This window comes from Cinclus cinclus, chromosome 2 (genome assembly GCF_963662255.1).
Source record: "Cinclus cinclus chromosome 2, bCinCin1.1, whole genome shotgun sequence".
In the NCBI taxonomy this organism is placed as follows: Eukaryota; Metazoa; Chordata; class Aves; order Passeriformes; family Cinclidae; genus Cinclus; species Cinclus cinclus.
The window spans coordinates 103,430,173-103,454,660 of NC_085047.1; the positions used below are offsets into that span (position 1 = coordinate 103,430,173).

Here is a 24,488-nt window from a genome sequence, read left to right on the forward strand (position 1 = left end):
TGGTTTCTCATGCAGCTGCGCCAACAGGGAAGTATTTTGTAAAGCTGGCTGAAGTATGCAGAGTTCAGTGAACAGGGAGAAATGAGTAAGAAGTTCTTGCCATTTATACCAGCTTCTGAAAAATGGTTCAGATTGTTCTAGGATCTTGAAGTCTGAAGGGACTTAAATTACTAAGATCAACTCAACCAAGAAGTTTGCGTGGGCTTATGCACAAAACCTGTCAGATTCTGGAAAATGTTTCATAGTATCTTGGGGATATAAAGCTATTTTATAAGTTATTCCAGGGCTTCACAGCACTGCTGATAAGTAACTCATTGTATTTTACTGCAAGAAGTCTGCATTCTTAATCAGGTGCTTGTAAAAGCTCTTAATGCAGCCATCCTATGTTGGTTGTTCAAGAGCTGATCGCTGATCTCTTGTTTGCTCAAGTATCCAACACCTGCTGTGTGGAAAAAGCCAACACTGGTAACAGTTCCAGATGTATGACTTTATTTACATCATTAATAATGCCTGTTCCCAAAATTTTTGGAGGTAGAAAAGAAGGTGTCCAGAATACAGTTAAACATTTTTTGTCTAAAAAAATAGCTTTTGCAACTTCTGCCCAAGCTTATTCTCATTCCGTATTCTTGAATAGTCTTGAGGGAGGACTGCTGTACTCTTTGCAGCAGGTTTTTGAAGTTGTCTGGATGTTGTAGTTTTGGAGAATATTTTGGTTTGCAGGTTGATTTGTTTGGGTTTTGGGTTGATTTGTTTTTCTTGGCAAAGTTAGTATGCCGAGTTTTTTACAGCAATTGTACACTAAATTAATTTTCCATTCTTTGGAAAGTTGCAATTAAAATATGAAAAAAACCCTAAACACTTGGATGAGTAAATATGGCCCCAGCCTTTTTTTTAGTCTGCAGTTTGTTTTCTCTTCCTCTTCTGGCTTTCTTTTTTATCTCTCTGAATCCATTCTAAACTTGTCCTTCAGAATTTCAGCTTCTCATGGATTCTCTCCTCCCTCTTTCCTTCCCTCTCCCTCCCTTTCCCCTGAAATTTAACTCTTCTACCACCTCACTGCAGTCAACCTTTTGAAATCCTTTCTTCTATTGTAATGAGAAAATCTTCTTCCTCTATCTCTTGATCACCATTTTATGAGTGCTGTCCATTTTTATCTGAACTTGAATTTTTTTTCTTTCTGTCTTGTGGCTGGGGTTTTTTTTGTTTGTTTATTTCCCCGTCATTTAAGTCTTTCTGTAGGTTGGTATATGCTCCCAGGGACTCAGAAATGTTGAATGGTACTTTTGTACATAAGAATGTGTTTCATGGGTCTCTTCCTGCTGGGTAGCTGATGAGAGAATCTCTTTCCCTCTCTGTGTCTCTGTTTTACACCCTCTGTCTGTCTTGTCTGTTTAAACTGGAAGCTCTTCAAGGGAGGGCTTTTTCTTTTTATATATTTGTGAACCAATTTAGCAGGGTCTTGATGTCATTGTCATAAAAATAATTCTATGTGTTTTTTGAAAAAAGGAAAATAACAACCTTTCAGTGTACAAGCCTTAGAAGGATACAATGCCATTTTGACACAGTAATTTTTTTTCCCCTCTTCCTTGCCTCTGTGCCACTATTGTGTTGCCTTGGCATTGTGCTGTCTCCTCTAGATTGTGAGCTCTCCCAGAGCAGGCACCAAGGATGGTGGATTCATGCTGGAAGAATGAAAATCATCCCCTTCCCTTTGTAACAGCACCAGTCATGCCAGCAGATCCCCTTTGTCATGTGGTTCTTGGTGCTTCATATGCTTTTGAGTTCTTGGGCTTTTGTTTCTTTGCTTTTTGAATGAATACCTTTGAGTTAAGATGCAGTGAATGAACATCAGTACACACTGAGTGCTGAGGGTCTCAGTTTAAGAATTGATGGTGGAGCTTGGAGTTGTGAATGTTCTCTGCACATCAGAAACACTGGGATAAATGTGAAGCTCAATCATTTCTGGACCTTCTTCCAGGATTTGTGCAATGATGGAGGTGGAAAACTGGTTTATTGTCAACTTTCCTGTAGATTTTTGACCCACGTGACAGTTCTGTGCTGGCTTTACCAATCACTAAATAAAATGTTCTATAAAAATGGAAATACTTCAGGCAGAAGAAAAAAGACAAGGATGGCTGCTAACTGGGAAGATTTTTTTGTCACCTATCATAAACAGAATATCTACCATCTCATATTCAATAGCTAAGAAGCTAAAGTAAATCTGGAAGAGAAGAGGAAAAGAAAGGAGATGAGAAGGAATTTAAAAGGTTGGAAAACAATGCTGTTTCCCTAAACTCAGTGGTAAATATATGATGGAATTATGAAAATGCTTGAAGCTTTTACAACTTGAAGAAGATTGGCATGATTAGAATATTTTAATCGGCACAAATAGTTCCTTCACTATGTTTGGTCTTTTCATGTAGAAATGTAAGTATTTGTCAGAGGTAATTGTAAATTTTCAGACTAATACCTGAATGCAGAAGAAACAAGTAAATGTGTTGCCATGTCTTACAGATATTACAGCTAGTTAACACCTATGACTAAATAACCTTTCAAGCAGCTAAACCTGTCAAGCAGAAAATGCTATTAGGTTGTGATGTGGGGAACCTCTTGTGTACTGGGTAAAGCAATGTTATGGGTGGGATTTGGTATTGCTTTTGTTGTTTGAGGTTTTTTTCATTTTTTTGTTTTCTTTCTGTCCTTGTCTCTTATAACTGGCTGCATTCATATGTTCTCCAGTGAGTGCTACTGGGGAAAGATATATAGACTGCAGTGGCTGTGCATAAGGGTGAAAAGAGTTGTCATGGTAGAAAGTTATTTAAAAAGCCTTAAAATGGTTTAATGTGGTCAACTTGGCAATCACCAACATGCTCCCATGTGTAATCCTTTTTTTTTCTTTTTTTTTTTCTTTTCATTGAGGACTTGCAAGTTGTTTCATCTGTATCAGTAAGCAGAATTTAATTTTGTATGTTTTTGCATTACTGATATACAGAGACAAAACTGACTATCTTAGGTAGTATGTTTGTTCATGAAAAATGTTCCTGCTTGACTGAAAACAGTGAGTGTATTTAGACAAAAAGCAGAAAAACAAGTTTTTCTTGGGTAGTTTTTCTGCAACAGTAGCTTTCTACTTTATTTTTAATATAGAACAGACTATCAGAGAACTGTACCAAAGGTTAATCTTGAATTTCAGTTGCTTCCTGTTCATATAATAATTTTAATCCTAGTCAGGTAAGTGACTGTGATATGATTTCAAAGGTTCAGAAATGCAAAGGTAAACTCATCAGAACGTGAGAGTGGTTGCTCAGGGTTCCTTTTTGCCTGCTGAAGCAAACACAAAGCTTGTCATGTAAAAAATTGCTCATAAAGTTCAAGTCATAGATACAGCAGGGTGTGGCAGCTGATTAAAGTGTACTGTTTACTCCCTTTCCAGGATTCCAGTGTACTACTATTCCTCATATTTCTCCTGAATTTTTTAGTTTGAAATACTGGAAGAGCTGGGAAAGTCCAGCATTCTGAGAGCCGTTTGGGGTTAAAGAAGCATGTGCAACTTCAGAGGGTTCCATGAAAATGGAGTGAAAGTAAAAATTCAGTTACATGTCTGATAAAATGAAATTAGTATATTCTTTCCTTTTCCATCCAGCATTGCATAAAATATGCATATATACATAAAATATGTTAAAAATATACCACATTTTGTTTTCATGTTTGAAAAAAATATATACAAAACAAAGGAGGAAAAAAAGAAAAAAGCACAAAAGGTCTCTTCTAACCCTTAACTTAATCACCAAGATAAATTGTAATGATTGATTTGAAATTAGAGCTCTACCCATAACTGATGAGGACGGTCTCTTACGTAATTAAGCATGAGTTACTCATTTTTTCATCTAGGCATACATTTATTCCTGATTAACAGATTGATTATCTTATGGTTATTTTAGTCATATAAACTGAATTATCTTTCCTTTTATCTGGTGTAACTGATACTTGTAAATTCTTAGGGACTTATCTTTGAATACATAAGACTGTATCTACCAATTTCTTTCAGTGCAAATGGACAGAACACACACTGATCTCCCCTGTGTTCTTGATTGCTAAAAGTACAATTGATATTGTTCAGCCACAAGGAGGCAGAGAGGGAAAAACTTGAAAATGTCTGTGGTATTCTTATTTCCATTCCAGATCGAACAGTTGTAAGCCAGAAATCCTCTTCTCTTCTCTTCTCTTCTCTTCTCTTCTCTTCTCTTCTCTTCTCTTCTCTTCTCTTCTCTTCTCTTCTCTTCTCTTCTCTTCTCTTCTCTTCTCTTCTCTTCTCTTCTCTTCTCTTCTCTTCTCTTCTCTTCTCTTCTCTTCTCTTCTCTTCTCTTCTCTTCTCTTCTCTTCTCTTCTCTTCTCTTCTCTTCTCTTCTCTTCTCTTCTCTTCTCTTCTCTTCTCTTCTCTTCTCTTCACCATTTCCCATGTATTTTTCACCTAAAACAAGGAGTGGAGAAACATGGATGAAAGGGGTTCATTTTTGTGTTGCAAAATGTTACCTCTCCTCATTTAAAAGCTGCGTTATATCAAGAATTATGTTGTCTCTTGTAAAATTAAGTGACATGGTACTAATATAACATTTATTAATTTTGCACATGTGGAAAAAATAGAATTTAGGGTGGACATTTTTCAGCTTCCTTTTTCACTCTCTTCCTTAATGTGTGCAAAATCTTGATCCTAGCCTTTAAAGAACATTCTGTAAAGGTTCTTTCTCCTCTTTTGCATTTTCAAAGTCTTTTAAATTTATCAAAAAGACTAGATTGGATGTGAATTGTCCTCTGGAATGGTGGCACACTTGGATGCACTTCCTATCCTTTGGAACAATGCTTTGCACAAAACTAAGCACTGTGTAACCATTAACTGTGAGACTTTTTTCTCGGCTTTCACCCTGATGTTTAAGGTTGAAAGCAGTAACTCACTGTGAATAAAATTAAAGATATGGCTTTCTTCAGAAATTGTTCAGTTTGGGGACCTGACTCAAAGTTCCTGTCACCATGGTCACTGTGATTTTTGCTCTTGCAGTGTTGCAGGGTGTGTCCCCCAGTGACTTAGATGTGGATCCTGAGAGGGATTGAGGCCCCAGTTAGAGGTGGCTTGAGGGTAGGTGTGTGTACCAAGGAACAGATACCAACATAGCCTCTTGTGTGGCTCATTATGCTTTCTCTAAGATATCTGTATATTAGTGTTAAGATGTCTATATATCATTAGTGTTTCCCTACCTCACAGGGGTGTTGTGAGGATAAAAGTATGAAAAAGCCATTCTGTATTTGAGATAAGTAAAAGCTGTGTGATGGAGCCAATCAATGCACAAATTGCTGAAGGTACATAGAGGAGCTGGGAGTTGAAGGATGATGTTGGGAGTTTCTGACTGTGTAGTAATAAGTAGATTCTGGATTTTTTGCCTTCTAGCTGTGGCAGCTGAACATGGCAGTTTGATGTGATTAGCACTATGTAATTACGCAGAGCAAAATCGGAGTTCACTTTTGAGCCCCTATCCAGAAGCCTGGCTTCAGGAATTCCCTGGCTTGTCTTACTGGGAATATTATCCAGTTTGTTAATTTATGTGTACTTCCTCATGTCTGCTACCAAAATGTCTGCCAATTCTGTTTCCAGCATAGATTAGTCCAACTTTTTACGGCTTCTTTGCCTTTTTGCCATACTTTACTCACCAGTGAGTGCACTGGGGTCCTTAGCTAGGAACAGGTTTTTCTCTGTGGCACTCTGATTACAAAAAAGTAAAAGCAGGTTATGGAGAGGATGTTTACTAAAGTGCTGAATGTTTACCTGCTTTCTGTAAAGTGGTTGAGGGAAAGGAGATTCCTCAGAAATTGCTGAATGCTCAGTATATGCCAATTATATCTCCTTTTTCTTTCTCTCAATGTCATAGTGGATGCTGTTAAAATGTTTAAATTAAGGGTTGGTGAAAAGGCATATTTGAGACATTGTCTTGCATTACCCATGTAGGAGCTTCTGTCTGTTCGTAAGCTATGCCTCCTTTTTCATATTTTTTTGAAAGAAGTAAGGAAGCTAAAAAAGTTGACGTTGAATTTTTCATCCTTGAGTTTTACAGCTGAAGTGTTCATTGGGATGAGTGAGGCTATGAGAAGGTCTTACAGCCATTTTGCAGGCACAATTTCAAGCACTGGTTAGCAGTTTGAGAGTTGTGTTTGCAGCATTGACTACTGAAGATTCCAGATCTTTTAAAACTCAATGTAGTTTTCAAAGCAAAATGGGCATATTGATGATACTAGGGCAGTTTGTGATTCTGGGGCTTTTTGTAAGGCGTTGTTGTATTTGTAGTTGAAAAAGTGTATTAAAAAACCTGGGGAGTATTTATGGACATAACTGTGGTAAGCATTCTAGTTTTCTATTGCTAATTAGGGCCAAAATGATTTGGGCTGTTCTTGAAGTGTATAAAACAAGCACTTTCTTATGCAGAGACAAATTCCTCATGGCATGCATTGAAGTTCACAAATCTTAAAGAAAGCAAAAAGAAGAGAGATTCTTTAAGAGATATGCAAGTTTTGTTTGGATGGTGATGGTTTGTGAAACACTTTAAAAATTCTTTCCCATGATGTCTTTTTCTTAGGGTATGTACATTAAGTCAACATATGATGGTCTTCATGTAATTACTGGAACAACAGAAAATGTAAGTATTGTTAATACTGTATGTTCAGGCCTGGAAGCCTTTCTGACCTTACCTGTGGTTAATGCTTTCCCTTTGCTATAAACTACATTTTGCTTGCAAACTTGTGCTGGTTGGCTGTTAAGGACCAGTGGCATGTTGGACAGCAGAGATGCTTGTGCTTGTTTACCTCAGAACTGAAAGAGTTGTTCCCAGTTAAGGACCAAGAGAATCAGTCTTGATTTGTTCTTGCGAGACAGCTAAAATGCTCTAGTTGATCAAGACAGGAAACAGATGTCTTGGAGTTACTTTGCTCTGTGAATTAAAGATAAATGTCTGCATTATATTTAGGCTGTTAATGCTGAAATTTGCTGCAGTATTAGACAAACAGCTTTTATATTTTTCATCTATCAAGCTTCATTTTTAATAAGTGAGTGCATGGAAATGGATAGCCCTTCACGTTGACAAATAACCATATATTTCTGCATGAACTTCTGAGTAATGCCTATGGAAAGGAACACTTACTACTAGTGCACTAATTCTCACTGAAGGCATTAAAGAGCAAGTAAAACATAACAGACTTTTTCAAAAGCCTTTGAAATATAAGCTCCTTCCCTTGTACCCTATATTTAGGGAACTGTTTGTCTGTCAGGAGTTGAGCAAAATTATAATTTGGGGGGAAAAGGCTTCTATCCGTGGTCTTCAATTAATGTGGAACAATCACTAAACAACACTGAACTGTTCCATAATGGCTTAGGCAATTCCTTTCAAAGATTTTGATGGCATTTTCTTAAAATGAAACTGTCAGAAATGTTTGTTTTATCATGCTACTGTGTCATCCTGTGGGAAGTGCAAGCTACCTACATGACCTTTACAGCCACTGCGTCTGATCTGCAGTGAGGTTCTGTTAACATCTCAATAACACAGAAATATTATTTTCATCCTTTCATAGGAGCTTCAATCTGATAGACTTTTTTCTTTCTGTTTTCTGCTGTGGGCAGAATATCCATGGGTCATAACCAATAGATAATGCCTGTTGTAGAATTTGTGTAAATTCCACCTGTCTTGGAATAAAAAAAAAAGTAAGGAATTTCAAGGAAATTAAAAATTCTAGAGAGTCAGGCCTACAGCTACAGACATCATTAGTGAAATTAGCAAAACTAAACAAACCAAACAGAACTGCAGTTGAGCTTAATCTAGAAAATACATGAAATAAAGAGAGCAATTTTTACAGTTGAATCTCTCAAAGAAGGAACAATTTCTTTCCATAACTTGCTAATGGAATTAATTTCCCAGGGGCAGAGATAAAAATAAAATCCGAATGCATTCCCTCAAAACTCTTATCTTTTGTGATTCATGAGTATAATTTAAAGCTATGTCAGGAAGCTTCAGTCACGATGACTCTTCTGCTGTTGTTACTGACTCTTTCCCTCAGTGTGAAACCCTGGAGGTGCTCATGGCAGAACAAGAAACTGCACTCTGTTGTCAAGGGGAAAAAGCTGCTGTGTGTTAAAGCAATTGTGAAAATGGGAAAGAGAGAAAAAGAAGGGTGTCTCCATTTCTAGCTTTTTTTTTTAACACACACACACACATACACACACACAGACACACAAACACACAGTTTTGATTTTGGTAAATGGGAGGAGAAAAGTCCAAGCAGCATGGCCACAATAAGATCACAATGGTGCACGTGTGATCTGACCTGCTGGCCTTAACATGTTTATTCTTTGCAGTACAGTTTAACTTCTAGGAAACAAGAATCCAAATTCTCCTGCATTTTAACAAAAATTTTGTGTCCTTTTAATTTCCAAGCCTTCTCTTCCAAGTTAGATAGTGACAGAATTTTCTGTTGGAAAGATCCTGGAAAAGAACATGTGTCTGTATTAAACACAGTATCATGGTAGTGCTTGCCACATTAATGCAAGAGAGTAGTCTTGTAATGACAGTTCTGCTTTTTCTGTCTGGCCTTTGAGGTGTTTGCTGACCAGCTGCAAATCCCATTAAGAGTTTGGATCTTGCTGTTTGCAATAGGAGTCATCTCCCTCGACACATGAGCCCTGCAGATCAAAGCAGCTGAGCTCTGAGGCTTGGGCTGAAATAGAGCACTGTTCTTCACATGTGACTGCCTTGTAAGGGCTTCTGTCTGATGGCCCTGTAGCATCAGAGCAAGCTGAGCTTTCTGGTTCATGACTTCTGTCTTTTGTTTGGAAGTAGCAATCTAAAGGGCGTTTTGGTCCAACAGAAGTTTAGGTTTCTTGTTGAGTAGCTCATCTAGTCCATGTTGGAGAGATTGTTTTAATTCACAAACCAAATGGGACCTTCAAGACCATTTTTTCCTTTGGTTTTCGAATAAAAAAGAGCATTTTTCTAAAGTAATAACATGCAGTGCATCTCCAGCAGGAGTGTGGCTTTGAAGGGGATGCCCCCAGTGTCGCCACTTTCTGTGGTCTGGTTGGTTTTGCATGGTGCCCTTAGATCACAGGGAAGAGAGATTTTCAGGAGAAATAGTACCAAAATCTCCACTGTGGGCATGCAGCAATTGTGCTTCAGGGGCTTTAAACTGGACTTTCAGACAGCATGGGTATGCCAGAGGAATGGCAAGAAAGACAACATTTAGTCTAAAGGGCAATAATCTATTCTAAAGAATAAATCTAAGCAGATTCTGAAGAGCTTTTAGTTACTGACGTGTGAGCCTCAGTAGCAGGTGCTTCTATCTCTTCAACTCCCTGTTGAACCAAATCACCAGCTAATGAAGATGTAGTTGTGGTGTGTCACACATTGCTCCTCCTAGTAGGACTTCATGAGTGGATCCTGTGCTTAATGATCAGCATATACATCTATAAAAGCAGACTTTATTGATTCTCCTCTGTTTTCCTTAAATAGCCTTGATAAAAGATACTATTTTACTGCAAGGTCTGTTGTTTACTGGAGAGAAAAAAGCAGTAAGAGAGTTACCACCCCTTCATAAGACCACAGTCTTGACATATCTTTATAATGATTTTACCTCACCTTGTATTTGAGGCATAATTGCAATGAGGCTTTTTTAACATAGACTTTTCCAGTTTGAAGATTCTTAGACCATGTTTTAATGGCTTGGCAAACTTGACCTGTATTGCCAAGACTTAAGCTGCAAATGCTTAAGACACTGTAAAGTGAAGGATGTATCAAAATGATGTCCTGAAGAGTTTAAGGGTAATGACATAGAATTCACTTGCATTTGCATTTTAAAAGTCTTAGGTGTAACTACATCTGAGCTAAAAGAGTTGTATTACATAGGAGGATTATAAAGATTTGAGAGCTATGAATGAGTAAGTTTGAGTAGTGAAATGGCAGCCAGAAGACAGATTATTAGGACATAATCACCAGTGATAACATTTTTCCCCAAGTCACTCGGCCAATACCTTTATTGCTTAAATAGCAGCAAAATGTCAAGGCTGGTGTTATTTATATAAGTAAAATGACATTCTTTCCAGCCCAGTTTGATTTAGGATGTTCTGTGCACTGTCTGCTAGGACTGAGTCATGAGTAACTCTTCTTTCAGCTCTCTTGGATATTTTTCATTTGTACACTCTCCTTAACATAGGCCATGAATTATGTGCAATTGAGCTAGAAAGTCATAGCTTAGCTGTGGGACATGTGTTTTGAATGGGGATGTAGTACAAAGGTTATTACAAAAAGTCCACATTTCGGGCCTGGAGCATTTTATTTAGATGAGTTGTTCTCACAGCAGAAAACTAAATTAATTTTACTCCTTAACATAAAATTTGTAACAGGTTTTTTGGTTGGTTTTCTTTTTTTTTTTTAAATCTGCTCCTGAGCAACATTTCCTTTCAGTTCTTCTTTCGAACTGTCACTCTCACCTTCTACTGTGGAGTCAATTAAGTGCGTCTGGCAGCCACAGTATTGTGAGAAAAATTAAAGTGTGACTCTCAAAAACAGAACAAATTTATTTTCCTTTAAACTTAAAGGTATTCCCCTCAGAAAACAGTTGGTCTACTGTAAAGAGAGAAGAAGGGAAAATCTGTGGGGCTTTCAGTTTATGGAAGAGGCATTTTTGGGTTTTTTTTTGTTTTTTTTTGGTTTTTTTTTTTTGTTTGTTTGTTTTTGTTGTTTTTCTTTTGTTTTTTTTTGTTTGGGTTTTTTTTTTGTTTTGTTTTTTTTGTTGTTGTTGTTGTTACTGACTTTTTCTTTGAGGCAAAAGCAAAGTACAAAACTGCTTTGCTTTTTTGAAAGTGTGATCACTGTAGGATTTTGATGATGGTTTCATTTTTTTCATCTTAATAATGTTCCAAAACCAAAGTTACCATTCACTTACTTGCTGTGCTCAGATTGTACCTAACCTAATCTTCTCTTCTTGTGTACTCTTTGCAGAACAATAATTTACTAAAGCTCTCTGCAACATATTGAAATGTTGTAGAATAAAAAGACAGTTTTATGAAATTTGTTTATTATTTGTTGATTGCCAGTTAGTCTTGGTAGGTTCAAAAGTTGGTCAAAGATTGGCTTTCAAGACTTAAGAGATGTCTGGCAGATTAAAGCAGTTTTGTCAGGATGAAATTCCAAAGAACTCCTTAGGACTCAGTTATCATATACATTTAAACCTTTCTTGACATGTGATTTTATTGTGTAGAATAGTGCATATCATTTTTCTCCAACAAGAACAAACTGATTTATTAAATATTTCTTTAATTCTTTATTTCACAGTAGAATGTCTATCAATCTAACCTGATTTACATAGCTTAGCAATCATACTGCTGAAAGAGAGATGATGACCGGTAAGACCTGTATTCTTGATCATCTCTTTTATTTTAAATTCAGTCACCTGCAGATCGGTGCAAGAAAATCCATGCTGGGGATGAAGTGATTCAAGTTAACCACCAAACTGTGGTATGTATAACTATGTTCTGTGTCAATTGGAGATAGAGGTGTCGGGGCATGGTGTAGAGAAGAATTGTGTAGAAAAATGTGTTTTTATAAATCATGATTCCTTCTAACATCTAAATTTTCCTTTTCTCTTTTGAAACCACATAGTTCTGAAGTATTATGCTAAACCCTGATCATCTGAGTATTACAGGACACACCAAGTTAGGCTAAGTATCTGTGGCTTGGGAGATCTATGAGGCTGTTTTTGCTTGCCCGTGCACTGTTAATAAACAGTTGGTTTAAGTGTAATGGAAATTTTGGGTTAAAGGGATGCAGGGAGTTGGAAATACTGTACCTTTGTGGGTTTAAGATCAAGAATGCTTCTTGGAAGCTGGAAAACGTACTACTTTCCAAATATACTGGAAAGTGTAGACTGTGGTTTTTAAGAAGACAAGCACGTGAAATTCCCATATGGATACCTAGATGATTGACTTAAAGACAGGTTTTAAACTTGTAAACTTAAAATTTAACAAACCTTTCAGATATGATGGTCCAGAAAACTAGTATCGTGCAAATTGCTCTTTGTGGGAACAGATATTTGATAGTGCCTGGTGATTTTATTTAGGATTAGTGAACGGTTAAAATTAATTTACCTTTTCTAAGGTAAGGCTTTGTAAGAGAAAAGGCATACTTACAGTATAGAAAGCAGCTATTCTTTTTCCAAAGTATAAAGTTTCTTGAGAGTAGTGAAAGCCAATATATGGTATTAGTGCAGCAGCCATTTGTTAGAAGTTGTGTTCTGTCATTCCACACAGGGCTTCACTTCCAGCTTTAGGCCACTGTGCATCATGTCAGCTCCTCTGCACAGATTGGGGTAATACTTCACTGTACCCTCCAGTTAAGTTTGCAATCAAATATACTGTGCTGTGTGGACCTTAACAGATGAGAAGCTGTCTTTTTGAGCTATGAAATGTAATCTGATAAATCTGAGCAGTTCAGGATGAATTTTAATTTTTTTTTTTGCCATACAGCTTCTTTGTAAGTGTTGCATCCCATGATTACTTTTCATGTACAGTTGATGACTAATTTCTCTGTTTTTCTGCACTAAGGGAGCTTATGACACCAATTTATTTGAAAAACATTTTAAAGCATTATTATTTTTGCTGTTAAAATGTAGACACACCTGAAGAAGCGCATCATTAAACATTCAGTACTAGCTAGCTAGTTTTCAAAAAAAATTCTGATGGTGCTGTAAAGTTGCCTTGTCAGCTTGAAAATTTCCACTTGGCTAGGTATTTATTCTGGTTTTCTTAGCACATTGACAATGCATTTATTTGATGGAAAATTCAGATTCTTAACTCTCTTAATGCTAACGGTAATGTTTTCACTGGCCTTAAGATAAGCTTTCTTACCTGTGTGGTAGAATATTTAATGTAGGATTTGGGTGTCTTGGCTTTTGCATAAGTGAAGTCTTCTCAGAGGCACAGAAAAAGTATTTCTAGGGAAAAGGACTGTAAAGAGCTAAGACAAACTTGGTTTAAAATGGTCAATATGTATAGTAATAGACTAAACCACACATTTACTTGTGCTTTTTTTTTGTTGTTGTATCAACCATATAATTGAAATAGTTGTCATCATTGATATTGTATACAATGTATACAGTTATTTTTTTTGTGTTTTATTGTTAATTTTCTACAGTGAAAGTCAATTAGGATTTTCTTAGAAATGTGGTAGTACCTCCCATGTTACCTGTGCAAAAGAACACTACATTCACTCTTCAATTTATAAAGCCCAAATATTTCATTATTTCTGTAGATTCTGGAGAATTTGACAAGTCTAAGTAAATCCTTTTGTACTACAGCCCCTGTCATGAGGAATTTGCTGTCCAGTTCTAGGAATCTGTTGTCCTGGGAAGAGGTAGTATTCCTTACAGTGACTCTTGCTTAGGAGATAAATAATTCCGAAGATACTACATTTTGGTTTTACTTTTATTGATTATTTTTTTTCACATTTGATATACTACTCACCAGCAGCAAATATAGGACAACTTGCTGCCTGTAACATATCATACAACATCATATTTACATACCATACATATCATGTGTAACTTAGCATGCTTATATCACTAGTATTGACCATGGAAATAACTAATTTTTAAAAATATCTAATTTTTTAAAAATTTAATTCTAAAGCTGTAGGGAAGTGTTATTCACATGTAGCTGTTACTAAGGTCAAGTCTTGTAAATGAAGACTCAAAATGTAAAAAAAAAATTCTTTAATTTCTTTTAGTGTTAAAGCCCTTTTTAAAAAGTTTTCTTCAGTTATCTCAGTGTATTTATCTGTCAAATTGAAGTTAATGCCTGTCTTTTGTACTTCATATTTGAGAGAGTAAATACAAATATGAGGAAGAGGAGTTCCATACAATTGGTTTAAAAATCCAGCTTGTTAGATAATACTTTTTACAAGGATCACATTGTAATAACTACGAAAAGGCTGCTTTTTCAGAAGGCCCACTCACTTTCAAATAAGCAGTGTGACAAAATAGGAGCATGCTTTAAGTGATTTATACTGATTTTCATGATGCATGTCCTAATACTGGGTGTTAAATAGTTTTAAATTGTCTATTGACATTCTCTGCTTGTAGTGATGCTTATTCTTTGTAGTATTTCATTTGACAGTGAAATCAAAGAATTTCAAGCGATCATTTTGATTGTTTGCTGTTTGATAGAAAACATGCCTAATAAGATTATTCCTATTGTTGCTGGCAGGATGTTTGGACTGTTTGAATCTTCTAAATATATATAAAAAATGAATTACTAGGCCTAAAGTCAATGAAATGTTAATGTTCAGAAAGTTGTCCTTTAAATAGTGGTTTCTTGAGGTTAGCTGTGTGAATCTTCTGTGTCAGTTTTGCCTTACAGGACAGATCTATTCTTCAGTAGCTCTGGAATTAATAACTCTCTCCAACATGAGAAGATCATGGATCTGCTGGACCAAGTCCAGAGGAGATGACAAAGGTGATCCCAGGGCTGGAACACCTCTACTTTGAGAATAGGCTGAGAGAGTTGGGGTTGTTCAGCCTAGAGAAGAAAAGGCTTTGGGGAGATTTTGTAGCAGTAACTTAAAGGGGCTTCAAGAGAGCTGGAGAGGGACTTTTTACAAGGGCTTTTATTGATGGGTCAAGGGGAATAGCTTCAAACTGAAAGAGGCCAAGTTTAGATTAGGTGCTAGGAAGAAATTCTTTGCTGAGAGGCTTGTAAAGGACTGGAAAAAGTTACCCAGAGAAGCTGTAGATGCCCCATCCCTGGAAATGTTCAATGCCAGGCTGGGCAGGGCTTTGTGGGGATGTCTCTGCCCATGGCAGGGGGTTTGACGCTGTGTAATCTTTAGGGTCCATCCCTTCCAACCCAAAAGATTCTGTGATTCTGTGACTCTTCTGTTAAGATAAGAAGATGCAAAGGATTTAGACAATGTCTTCTCCTAAACTTCCTTGCAAATACCATCCTTAATCTTCTCTAAAAGCCTGTGTGTCTACAATATTTCCAATGCAAACAAACAAGCAAAAACATCTTCCTCATTCAGATATTTCAGAATTTGCACTGTACTGCAGTACTCATGTTTCTGCCCATATGTAATTCCGGAGCCTATTTTGGTTCAAGATAGTCCTTTTTTAACCAACTGAAAGTGCAGGACACTATATTACTGCTTAAATGAGTTAGTACTCTCCACAGTACTCTTCCTGGTTGCATCAGTGATAAAACAGTAGAGAAAATACTTCAAGCAGAAAACAGGGATGTACAGACTCAGGATGGTGTAGGATTCTTGATTAACAGTCAATTTTTGTATAACAGTTTCTTTCTTTTGGAGCCATATTTGCATATATTTCGAATATGAGTATGATATAATTTATGGATAAAATGCACATTTGATATGATGTGATAGACTCATAGATTCCCAAAATTTGTGTTTGTTGGCTAAAACTCATCAGAACTTATGTAAATACTGATGATGGGAAAAAATATGTGACTGTGGTCAATTATCAATCTGTTGCATATAGAAGCTGGTAGCTTTAGTGTATTTAACACTTAAAAGTTGGAATTGCTTTTTACAGCATCTTGTAGATAACACTTAGCTTTTATACAGCAGATTTCTTGCTGTGGAAACTCCATTGTGCCAAACCAAGTCAACATAATTGACATACAGGAACTCTTTTTATATTCACAGTACAAAAACTTAGAGGAGCTTTTGCTAAAATTCCACTGAAGCATGACAGATACATTTACAAGATCATACCTTGCTTTGTTGGAAGGGTATACACTTAAGGGTATGATGCCTTTCTAGATACTCATCCTAACTTAAATCTTTGTTTAGGAAGATGAAAGTAGAGATTTTTAAGTTTTACTGTATAATTAGTGAGGAAAGTTCAACTTCCGCAGAATGTCTTAGGATTTGTTAGGAGATGGTAAATTCCAGTCTCATAGGAAATACTGAATTTCGGGTGCATGTGAATCTCTGGAGAGTATACATCCAAAATGGAGTTTGCAGTAGATGGCTTCTTATCTTGGGGGGGGGGAACCAAACAAAATACCTCTGAGTAGAAAAATTATGCTACAAATATTTGGTTTTTTTCTGCACCGTTTCAGATCTAGCTAGGCTTTTGTGAACACAGATATTTTATTTAAGGCCTTGTTAATTTGGCTTTTAATGAGTCAGAATGTCTAAAGAGGCTTAGTGGGGAAGTGGGCTGGGATAGTACAAGGGTGGGGGACAGCCAGGTCAGTCCAAGCTTTTAACATAAGATGTTTGACACCTTATACAGCTTCCATTAACAACATCTTTATTTAAAACAGTAGTTTTATTTTCTTATGATGCTTGACTTGAACAAAAAACAGTGAGATCATAAAAGTTCAAGGGAAATGAGCTTTTTGTTCAGTTTCCTTCTGTTGTTGTTATGCATGTGCTTTTATGGAGGAAGAAATAGAGGAATAGCTCCTAAACTATGCTTTTAATCCTTGGGCTTTCTCTGTTTGTAAAAGTTTGGTAAATGTTAATACAAATATTTAGTTTTAATGGTAGGTGGGATTTACATTTAAAAGCTTTTTAGGGCTATCCACAAATGTTCATGGAAGTCTTTATGGAAGTAACCTAGTTCCGTAGGGCTCTGTCCTAAACTCTTTGTAGTTTGCCAGGATAAGGGGTCCGTACTTTTTGACAATAGTAGTCTGTCCTTCAGCCACCCTCTCAATATTCCAGTATAATTCCCTATCCTGTTTTTACAATCTCCCTAACTATTGTGTCATACTGAGAAAGGAACTAAGCTGTCATGATCCCTTCAAAAGAAAAAATATCTTCGTCAGTTTCCCTTTAGCATGGAAATTGTGTTGAGACTATATGGTGTTATTTATGTTACCTATTTTACATAGACATGCAGTTACCCACAAATATTTTATATTGCATATGTTAGGGAAGTGTGGTATTGCAGAAACAAAATGTGTGAGAGAACATGATCTTTCACTTCCCCATGGGAACAAATGCTTGATGTTCTTGTCCATGGCATCTCTTTCCAGTTGATCCCTGGGGGCTATTTGGAGCGTGTGTGAGGAGCACACGGGACTTTGATGAGCACAGGCTCATTCTAATGAAAATAGGGTGGTGTGCCAGTGTGAGCATCTGGTTACACTTCCATGGCTGGCAGGACAGAACAGCTAACAAAGTCCTTGTCACACCAGTATAAGCTTAGGCCAGCCCATGCTGCTTCACATTTCTTCTGAACGTTAAATAATTTTCTGTATTAAATTTTCACACTTAAGCACATCTGTGTCACATTCCAGTGGAATTTCAGTTGCAGCAGAAAGCTGCTGCTGCCATTCAGCAGCTACCTGCCTCTTAGATGATAACGGAACTAAACTATGTCAGTTTTTCTACTTTAATTTGAAGTCAACCTGCTTGTCTTAGCTGAAAGCATTAAACCTGGTTGACTGTGCCCAGGAATGGAAGGGGAACACTGTCAGTGTCATTTGTAAATCCCAAATGGTTATGGAAACTGCTCCCTACTGCCTCTGGCTTTCTGAGTGACACATTTGGTCCTGTAACCTGAGCACTGGCATCCCACATTCATTGTGCTCTTGGTTCTGTACTCCAGAGCACCTGATCCTGACCCTCTGCTGCAGGTCAGTGCACTAGAATATGTGCTGGGCATGCTAAGCCTCATCTGGGATTGGTATGGAACTGATGGAGTTGTGAACAGTCAAGCACTGAGAAGTTGACATTGCTGTACGAGTCCTTTCAGGAAGTTCTTTCAAGAAGTAGTTGATGCAACAAGAGATGCTCATCATCTTATATGACTGGAACGTGGCTTCAGTACCCATACCCTGTATTTCTTGAAGTATTCCCTGCCAACTGATTGTGGTCTTGCTCACCAAATGCCATTTGCTATGTCCTATGCTCACTGTAAACCAGATTTTTTTTTTTTCAATTCTGTCCTGCCTGTACCTCAGACAGCTCTACTGCTGTTGAGCCCTGGTACTTCACTTGTGTGATTATATGAACGTACAGGAACAACATTCAGCAGACAACATTCATACTGAGTTCTTAAATTACTTTTCTTTGGGAGGAAAAAAAGTTCTTCTGTAATTGAGGGCATAGACTGCTCTGTACAGCTGCCCTTTGGGAGTACTCACCTGGGCTGACTTTTAGGCAAAGTATCTTTTGAAAGCAGTGTAATTGTAGTCAGAAATCCTCTGCAGACACCAGGTGACTTTTTCTGTGAGTGTCACTAGTGGGCCTTCATAGTGTCACCACTGGCAGCAGCCACATTTGAGTCCATATCCAAGTCTGGTATTTTTTTACACAAGCTGTACTTAGGACTGTACTCCTAAGGATGTGTTTGCTAAAAGCTGTTGCAGTATTCGGTGGAGTATTTTTGTGACCTAATTGATAAATTAATCTTTTTGCACAGAACACACTGGAAGATTACGTATTTTAATGGTTTTATTTTTTAGAGGGTTTCTTGTTTTGCTTTTTTTCCTCCCACATGGTGGCATTTCTGTAGGAAAAAAAAATTCTCTAAGTGGTGCTGTAAATGGTATTAATATTTTCAACGTAAATATTGAAAGACAATATGCTGCCAAAATGTTTTTTTGTAGTTTAGTAGTTGCTACTGGCTACAAATCTTGGTACAATTTGTATTTGCAGACAGTTTAAATTAAAATTTTAACAATATGTTCTCTATAGTGAGAATACTGTAAATTCTGCAGTTCAAATGTTTTTTTATGCCATGTAGCAGATACTAAGTAGAATTAGTTTTCTGTTAACTTTTTTGATGCCTGTAGAACAGAACAGGGATTATATAACTCGTTTTGTCTCATAAGAACAAGTTAGAAAGGCTTACTGTTAGTATGCGCAGGTGTGTGTATTTGGAACGGAAGGCAGGTATTATTCTGCTGCTTATAATTTCCTTTTAACTGAGGTTGCTGAAAATTGAAGTACATTGTAGAAGAGATGATGAAAACTTCAGGAGGGATGTCTTCAATGTTGTGCATGTTAACTCAACTGACATTACAGTTGTGCACAGCCTGGACCACATATGAGTTAGGCTGGAATAATTCTGAATACTTCTGTGCTTTGTGCAGGTAGCAGCAGTGTGCATGACACAGCTGATCTTCAGGTTCCAGCCTGATCTTTTGTTGGGTAATCTGTTGTTTTATTCAGATGAAATTAGGAGGTAACTGTGAGGAAGTGTAAGATAGTGGTAATTGTAAAAATAGATCAAAACGCTAAGAAAGGCAAATTCATTCTGTGTCACATGAGAGGAAAAATTAAAGCAAGGGAAATTCTATTATTTGGGTAGACGTACTCTGAATACATAAATTTTTTTATTTTAAAAAACTCAGTACTGGATTAAAGCAACTCAGTCACTTGAGCAGAGTACATAGTCTGTGGCTGATTATTTTAATAGAAATAAAATGGGAAAAAAAGGAAAGCTCTGCCATGACTAAATAATTTCTGCTTTTTTAATGACAGTTTCTTTTAATTCCATATCCCTCTCCTTCCTTTACTTAAGTGATGCTGCACAAGTTTGCAGCTCGTTTACAGGCTTATTTTGGATTAGGATTTTTTTTTGGTTTGCTTGGTCATTAGTGACCTTAAGGATTATTATTTTTTATTTTTTACAATTTCTTTGTACGCATCTTAATTTATTTTCAGTATATGGATTCAGTCTCAAGAAACATCTGCTTCAAGGGCAGCAGCACTGTTTAGCTGCAGGGCAGCTGGGGATCTCAAGCAGTTTATTTTTACACTGAAAAGCTGAGCGGGGGTCAAAGTATTGGAATTACTGACTCACTGGAATAATTCTAAAATATTTAAATTTTGATAATGTAAATCTAATCCGAAAAAAAAAAAAAGTGTATGCATGCATGTTTACATATATTTATTGTTTTAATTCCAGGACAAGCATTTGGGGAATTTAAATATAAGACTGTGCAATGCACACTCACATAAGTCAAATTCTCATTGTGAGATGAAGCACACACAGGGCCACAAAAATGAATTCCTGTAGGGTCACTCTTGAGGAGCACATTCCTTATGCCACATGAAATGTGGAGAACTTGGCTATTCCTCTCCCCTGAGGAAAGGGAAAGCTATCCACATCCATCCTGCAGCTTAATCTGTGAGAAACCAGGGTGTGACCCAGTCTGCCTAAATCCTGCCTGAGCCTCCAGCTCGTGCCACCAGCTCTCTGTGCCTGCTTAGATATTTATCAGCACTTGAATTTTCTTAGCACTCACCCAAGGCCACCCAAGGATGCTGAAATGTCTCTTAGGCTTGAGAGATACTGTTCTTTGCCAGAAGCCCTGCTGAAATGAATAGGCACCTGGGCTCTCCATATATTCCCTGGAAGCTCTTGAAAATGAGGACAAGGAAGGACTCTGGTGGCAACACCTTTGTTCATAAGAGTTTAATTTCCGTGTCCTTTGTGAAGAAGGGGGTACGTCCTGCTCATCACAATGTGACTCTCAGTGTTCTCTGAGTGTGTGTTAGTTGGTATTGCATTTATGTTACACAAAGAGGTGGTTACTGGGAACTGGGACCAGAACCCTCATTTCCTGTATCCCAGTGCAAGGACCTAATGCCTGTTGTATGATTGTGTTTGCATAGTCCCATGAGCACAGTACTTTGCCCCCATGGAAGATACGCATGTCTTGGTGCTTGAGATACCTTCATAGTATTTGAAAGACTGAGTTTAGTGTCTCTGAGAATAAATAATGCTGAGATCTATGTTCTGAAACTAGATGGAGGGTTGAGTGAAAATCTTCCAAATTGCCTGTAGCTGTCTTGTTTGGTTATCTGTACTCCTGGTTGGAGATAGATGCCTTATAATTACAGCACTGCAGACAGCCAGTCACAGCAGGTACACAAGTGAAGGAAGATGCTTCGAATTTCAGAGGTATACCAAATCTGAGTGGACTGGAATCAACCCCATTTTTTCAAAGCTATACCCTAAAATGGGGATATTAGACTCTTCATCCGGAGAAATTCTACCTCGTAACTGAACTTTATGTGTGTAAAATATATAATCAACCCATTAAGTTGGAGTCTTTGCTCTTCCAACAAATATGCTCATTTATTTGTTCTGGGATGTTGTGCTAGCAATGACCCAAAAGTAAAACAATGGGGTAGCTTTGAGCTTATCAGTTGATTGTATCAGTACAAAATGAAAGGTAAGCATTGCTATTAACCAGTGTCCAAGCTTCAATACAGAACTGATTCTCTGTTCCTGGACAAATCAAGTTTTAATTCCCCCATGGATAATACAGATGGTTGCCTCGTATACTGAGGTGCTCTGTAGTCATGTTACTAATATTGCCAAGTTTGTTGAGTTATGGTACTTTGCAAAAATCAAACTTGGGTCAGATACATTTTCTGACAAGGAAATGTGTTTAGGGCAGCTTAATGGGACGTAGTGATTACTGCAGTCAACTCAGTTTGGATCCTAACCTAGTTTAGTCTTGGGGAAGTCTCTTAATTGTGATCTTCAGTGTACATAGCCAAAAATTAATTTAAAAATCATTTATTTCATTTATTTATTTGGTGGAAGTAAGCAGAAGTTTTAGTGAAATATCAGGAGTTACTCAAGTAAAATATTTGGTTTTTTCAATGTATTTTACGTACAAACTGTGTTGTGACTTTGGGCAATGATACAGTGCAGTGTGATCAGAGACATTCTAAGGATGCACAGAACTGACTTTTAACATTGAATTAAAATTGCATTGATTTAAATAATATAGTCAAGATACTCTTTAATTAGAATTTCAGCCTATGCAATCACAATATTATTAACCTCTCCTCTTTGGGAGAAAGCATTATGCAAGCGTGGATGTCATTATCATGCTAGCTTAAGAACCTGGATAAATCCCTGAAAGGCATCTCATGCTTTCCTGACACTGTTTCCCCTACTGCATACAGATACAGCTTTCATCTCTGTGGTAGTCCATGCTGTAAACATCCTTTTGAGGTTTCCTTACCAGTTGTATTTTCTGGAGACAGAAGACCTATGTCTTTCCATTAATTTTTCGCCTTTTCAGGCATCTGCAGCTGGGGAAAGGGAAGAAGATATTTTCTACTAACATTTGTTTCATGGGGCTGGCAGCTGGCTGTCCTCGTTTCTGGCCAGTGTTTATGGAAATCAGTTGTTAATTTAGCAGCATGATGCTGTTAAATTTCTTGTCAGATTCTGAATTGCTTAATAACACGCTATGTTTGATAGTTGTTTGAAGTGCAGCGTTGGGGTTTTTTTTCTTATGCACTATTTTTTTCATGAAATGCAAAATGGTGTTCGATATGGAAGTTCTTAAAAAACCCCATTTCTTAAGGTGAATGCACTTTCTCTCCTTGAATTTGTTCAGGTGTTTTTAGCTGAAAAATGAGTAAAAGCTTGAGGCCTGAAATGTTGATAAGTCAAAGTACTCTGGGTGTATGCAACTAATTACAGGCAACATTGAAGGAAAAAGAATCCAGTCCACCAACTTCTTACAATTAGACGCTTGAGTGGATTTTGCATATTCACATAGTTAGGAAATGGCTTAGCAGATTGTATGTAGCAGCAAGGTGTTATTTTTCCTTCAAAAGTTTTAAGATTTTACTACTTTCACCTTTTCAAAACCTGCGAGTCAGGAAATAATTAAAGTAATGGTTAAAAAATAACAGTTTTCTTTTCATGGATGCAGAAAGCTGTCATTAACTTTCATGGGACTCTGGTCACCCTTAGAATAGAATGATGCCTGTAAAAATACGAACTCTGTTCTGTTTGCCATTTGACTGTTGTTCCATCCTCTCGATGATGTAGTGTCACTGTGTATTGGGTTTGCACACTGCTTTTAAATGATGTAGCTGTTCTCTGGGGATACAAGTCCTAGATTTTTCAGACTGTAGGTTATGTCATAGCATCCTAAAAATAGTTGGTGTAGGGCCATCCAAGTGCATTTGAGCTGCCTGCATGTTAATGCTTTACAGATCTCCTTTCTGGTTCATAATAGACAGCAGCGCTTATCAGTGAGCACAGGAGTATGGGAATAGTGTCATGAGTGTGAAAAAAAGATTCAGTGAATTGTCATGCTTACTTTCAGGAAAAGCAAGATCATTGCCAATCTTCTAAGCTCATCATAAGGGGGGCAATAGTTTTATCTGGGGGAAAAAAATAACTAGGAACAGCATTTTATTTATTTAAAAGTTAAATTCTTGACAATTTAGAACAGGAATTCAAAAGAGAAGTTCAATTTGAGGCTGTTGTAATACTGTCATCCAGATGTGCTTGCTGAAAGCCGAAGAAACAGAGATCTTTTAAAATGTGCCTCAACTTGCTTCTGAGCGTGTTCTTTTTCAAGGTAGAGGATGGGGACCTTTAACAGCACCCTTTGCTAAAGCTTCCTGCAATTTGGGTTAGTGGGTGTTTGGCAAGGAGGTGAGGAGGATGTACCAGGGCTGTGCAGGGCTGCCCTGTGCAAACCGACGCTGCTGAAGCAGCCTGGGTGTCCCTGAGTGACTCTGGAGCACAGGTGAGGCTTCCCAGCCTGGCCACAGGCTCTGGGCAGGTAGTGGTGGAGTGAGTGGAAGATATGGAGGTGGTGGCTGCTGGTGCTGTAGGCACCCCGTGGGCAGGTCTGTGTCTGTTCCCTCCCTGCCTGTTTCGGGAGCACGGTGTCCCCGCCCGTGCCACCCCAGCAGCACTGTTGGTCTGGCCTTGGCCACCCTCCTTAGGTGTGGGTTACCCCTTCTGTCCCTACCTTACCTGCTGGAGGAGTCTGTAATGTTGGCAAAACCAGCTCACCATGGCCCCTCAGTGCACCAGTGGCTGCCTTGGTCCCTCCTGCAGTGGCCCTGAGCTGCTCGGGCAGCCAGCAGGGATTCAGGCATGGGCAGCAAAAGCGAGCGCTGGGCTTCGGCTGCCATCAAAGACACCTCTCCTGTCTGCTGCTTCTGGGTGGCACTAGGTTAACAAGGCAAATTTATTTAAAGCAAGCAGCAGTAACTTCCTTGGATCTTAAAAATGGCCACCTGGTCAGCACAGTGTGCTGTTTTTGAAATTAATTGCTCAGGTTATTTTACTGTAAGTAAAGTTGTCTGCTAATACAGTCCTTTTACATATATTTTGAATTTTCATATCTGTGTCAAAACTTTCTTGTTACTGTCCTTTTTTGCAGCATGTGGGCAGGATAAAGGATATGATAGGAACTTTGAAAATAGTGCCTAAAAATTTTGATGATTAGAAGTTGCAAATTTTTGACTGTGGTAATGAGAAAGGAGATATTAGAGAGAATAAAATCAAATTGCACTTAAAGGGTAGGTTATGTGTCACTGAAGTGGATTTCTGAAGAAGACTTTTCAGTCCCATATATAGTCCCTGCTTGTTCCTCTTTCCAGCCTGACATCCTCAAATAAAACTTTTTTTCTGTGTTGGAGTGAATT

At 37.7% G+C, this 24,488-nt stretch overlaps 1 protein-coding gene across 4 annotated transcripts in view; it reads left to right on the forward strand.

The window, feature by feature from the left end:
- CNKSR2 (connector enhancer of kinase suppressor of Ras 2) overlaps positions 1-24,488 on the forward strand; it is a 202,976-nt gene that overhangs the window by 83,312 nt on the left and 95,176 nt on the right. For all 4 annotated transcript variants that reach the window (XM_062515145.1, XM_062515146.1, XM_062515147.1 and 1 more), the window contains exons 7-8: positions 6,624-6,683; positions 11,478-11,546. In XM_062515145.1, the coding sequence (XP_062371129.1) occupies positions 6,624-6,683; positions 11,478-11,546 (129 nt within the window). The remainder of the gene's footprint in view (positions 1-6,623; positions 6,684-11,477; positions 11,547-24,488) is intronic.